This window comes from Clupea harengus, chromosome 14 (assembly GCF_900700415.2).
Source record: "Clupea harengus chromosome 14, Ch_v2.0.2, whole genome shotgun sequence".
NCBI lineage: Eukaryota > Metazoa > Chordata > Actinopteri > Clupeiformes > Clupeidae > Clupea > Clupea harengus.
The window spans coordinates 26,472,795-26,476,698 of NC_045165.1; the positions used below are offsets into that span (position 1 = coordinate 26,472,795).

General features: G+C 40.4%; 1 protein-coding gene across 1 annotated transcript; it reads left to right on the forward strand.

The window, feature by feature from the left end:
• Positions 1–666: 666 nt before the first annotated feature.
• On the forward strand, positions 667–3,605 carry LOC105909419 (mitochondrial amidoxime-reducing component 1-like). Its single transcript, XM_012838047.3, has 6 exons — positions 667–674; positions 829–979; positions 1,969–2,109; positions 2,276–2,337; positions 2,431–2,502; positions 2,938–3,605. Exons 1-6 carry the CDS (start codon positions 667–669, stop codon positions 3,062–3,064), a joined length of 561 nt encoding a protein of 186 aa, XP_012693501.1. The 3' UTR covers positions 3,065–3,605.
• The last annotated feature ends 299 nt before the right edge of the window (positions 3,606–3,904 follow it).

The following is a 3,904-nucleotide window of genomic DNA, read 5'->3' on the forward strand; positions in this document are numbered from 1 at the left end:
TGCTTAGAAAGGGAAGGTTGGAGATGGGTCTAAAATGGTTAGGGACTGAAGAGTCTAAGAGGTGTATCAAATGTGTAGGGCTCTAGCTTGATGATGGAAACAAACGGCCTTGATTCAAATTAACACCTCTTCAGCTCATGTCACAAGTCACACAGCAACAGATGCCAGAATGTCTTTCAGCAAAGACGTAGCCTTTGCTATACATTTTAGATTTCAGTACCAACCTCTGAAGTTGTGAATGTGTTCCATCAGGCAAATTTAGATGATTCAATTAAATATGTATCATATGTTCTGCATGTTTGGACATTTTACATTCTAGGCTTAAATGAAATGTCTAGAATGGATGTGAGATAGGTAACATTGATCTCAACAAAAATAACGTATAGCTTGTCACGGAATGTAAGTGAGCAAAACACTTTTTTTACAGACTCAAAATCACATACCCTGATTAACAGTATAACAATTAGGGCATTTTAAAACATGTCGGACAAGCTACAATTTAATTGCAAGTTAGAAGCGCTCCCGGCAAACTGTGTGTTTCCGCCAGCAGTTTTCGCCGTCAAACTATAGGGCCCATGATGTTAGACAACCCTTTCAAAATCTCTCAAATCTCTTTTGCCACACGTCACACCATTCAAGAGCCAGTTCTGATCCAACCAATGCATGATGACTGGGTCAGTTTAGGAGATTAAGTGTGAACACAGCCTCCATTACATTTTATGTCATTTTTTTATGTTATGTTTTTAGCTAACCTATGTGAAGAACATCTGAAGCAGTAACCAGAATCAGGTGATTGAATGAATCAGGGGCTCCTTATCTATCCTCCAGGGTGTACAACGCTGACTGTGGAGACGAGATCTCTCGCTGGCTCACACGTTACTTCGCTGCAGGCAAGACTTTCCGTCTGGTCCACTATGAGCTCCAGATGAAGCCCAGGAAGAGTGTGAAGATAGAGCCACTCTTTCCTGCAGATGAGGAGGTAAAGTCAGACTTGAGCCCCTTTTAACATCTTATAACTTATATAAGTTATAACTTATATCTCCAATCAATCAATCAATAATCACCTTTCCTTATCAAGGACAAAGTACTATTTATTTATAGCTGCAGTGTGCAGGATTTAGTGTCATCTAGTGGTGAGGTTGCAGATCGCAAACAGCTGAATACCCCTTCCTGACCCCTTTGTTTCCAAAGGCCGAAATCTGTTTCTACGACTGCGTTACTGTGTGGCCATTCAGTTGCTTCTACGACTGCGTTACTGTGTGGCCATTCAGTTGCTTCTACGACTGCGTTACTGTGTGGCCATTCAGTTGCTTCGACGACTGCGTTACTGTGTGGCCATTCAGTTGCTTCTACGACTGCGTTACTGTGTGGCCATTCAGTTGCTTCTACGACTGCGTTACTGTGTGGCCATTCAGTTGCTTCTACGACTGCGTTACTGTGCGGCCATTCAGTTGCTTCGACGACTGCGTTACTGTGTGGCCATTCAGTTGCTTCGACGGACTCGTGAACTTTTATAGTTCTCCGTCGGTTGGTGGCCGTTGCAAAGCAATTACAAAAAAAAGATGGCTGCCCTCTCTAGAGCCAGTGTTGTCCATTCTGGGCTACTGTAGAAACATGGTGACGCAACATGGCGGCCTAAGTGGAAGTTGACCTGCTCCTATGTAGAAGATTTTCATTCTAAGCTAACGATAACACAATTTGTAGTTAGAGGTGATTAAACACTAATAAAAACATAATTATGACTATTATATTATACTATATTCTATTTCTGATAATAAATTAGATACCCCAAGTACTTTAAATACATAATTTGTATGTCAAAATGCAATTGCATTGTAAATATAGATTGGTCATTTCTATCTTAATACCATATGCTATACTTATTTTCACTACATTTTCATGTTTTTTTTTTTAGATTTAGATTGTTATATGCTATATGTTTTACCTGAATGACATTGATTGATGTAGGTGGCATATTCTGACAGCGCAGCTGTCATGCTGCTGTCTGAAGCCGCTGTGAAGGACCTGAGCAGCAGGCTGGATAAGGATGTCACTGTGTCTCGATTCCATCCCAACATTGTTGTCAGTGACTGTGAAGCCTTCGGTGAGGTATGGCACACAGTGTACAATGAGAATGACACGTCATGTAATATTTTACCGATTAAGTGTCTAATGTTGTTAATAGTGTAAGTGTAGTGTAAACATTTCTTGAGTGAAAATAGATTCCAAAAAAGTACATTTTTCTGTATAATCGTCATACTTTTTTTTTTTTAAGGATTCCTGTTATGATCTCCAGATCGGGAGTGTGAGGATAAAGTGGGTCATGGCATGTGGAAGGTAGCTTGAGTATGGCCTTTCTCGCACTTCTCAGCCACACTTCAAAGACTGTCTGCACTCATGACTTAACATGTGCACATGCTCTGCAACCAGGTGCATTCTCACCACAATAGACCCTGAAACGGGAATCATCACTAGGAAGGAGCCGTTGGACACACTCAAAAGGTAAACAAGAAAGGCATGTGCCCAGAGTGAAGTGCATATTTTGTGCGTGTAATGACACCTATGTGTAAAAGCATCCTGGTGGTGGGCTACCTTTGGCCACGGAGGAAGCCCATACTTAGTGACATGTTGAGTTACTGTGCTGTCACACAGAAGTTTTGCCTGTTTTAGGCAAAGTAGCTAAAAGGGGCATCAAGAACCTTCTGGACTCATTTGTTTTTGAGAGCCAAAGAATGTTTACAGGAATATGTTTGCTGGGATACCTTACCAGCTACACTGCTTTAAAAATTCCTTGTTGTCACACTCGTGTAATATACTGTATATGATACTATTTAGCTTTTCCAGTGTTTTTAGTGCAGTTGTGTTTCTGAACAGAACACCATGATAGAAAGAGTGGCATTCAAACATCATGTTTTTTATTTTTTTATTCATCTCAAGTTACCGTCAGTGCGACCCATCACAGAAGAAGATATATAAAACATCACCTCTGTTTGGACAGTACTACATTTCCAAACAGACTGGGATCCTTCATGTTGGGGAGCCTGTCTACACGATCAGCTACTAAAAGAATCCTAAATGTGTGCACCATTAGACTACTGCTATATTGAACATGTCAGTGTCCATAGTTATCATGTTCCTTGTGTTTTCACTTATGACTAATTGACTCCGATGACCCAATTGACTTAGTGATAGTGATTTTAATTTAGTTTACTCAAGTTGTTCACTAATGACCTCCGTCTAATAGTTGTCCTGGGTGCTAGCACATTGTAGGGCATGCTATCAATTTGTGCAAAGAAAAAGAACCTAAACTAATGTATTTCCCACAGCAAGTTAGTTGCTGATTACTTGATTGTGTTAACCTAGGGCAGAATGCATTCTCCTCTGCAATGTTATGCCCCAAGTGAGCTCCATCTAATAAAGGCACAGTTCACCCCAAAACTATAAACCCCTCAGCTAGTAGATACCCAGAACATCTCACATCTCTAATCTTGAAATGATGAAAAGAGTTCTCATACGATTCAAGAAATGTCCTCTGAAATGACTCGAATGGCTAGGTGTAAGGAACACACCCAAATTAAGCTGTCATTTACTTCAAACCTTCCCCTCTGCTCTTGCTAGATAATGATTGTTTTTTTCCCAGTTGTGTGCCCTTAGTCACAGTAGGGAGGTTTCCTATGTCATTTATAAGAAAACCTCAGAGGAAATATCAGGTCACTAATTGAGACAAAAAAAGAACCAGTGAAGACCTGATCACTTTTATTTGGATTAAAAGCTATGTTGGCAGCCACCATTATGGTTTCTTTTTGGACCTTTTCTAATTTGGGATTAACTGAAACCCCTACACTCTGATAGTAACATGTAATAATGTGCTCAGTTTATCCACCAGGGGGCAGTAGCTGACTTG

What these genes read in the sequence shown, in the direction of transcription:
- LOC105909419 (XM_012838047.3), top strand. An exon ending in ACTGTGAAGCCTTCGGTGAG is followed by an intron (nt 2,110 to 2,275) that starts GTATGGCACACA and finishes TTTTTTTTTAAG; the next exon opens with GATTCCTGTTATGATCTCCA. An exon ending in CCGTTGGACACACTCAAAAG is followed by an intron (nt 2,503 to 2,937) that starts GTAAACAAGAAA and finishes ATTCATCTCAAG; the next exon opens with TTACCGTCAGTGCGACCCAT.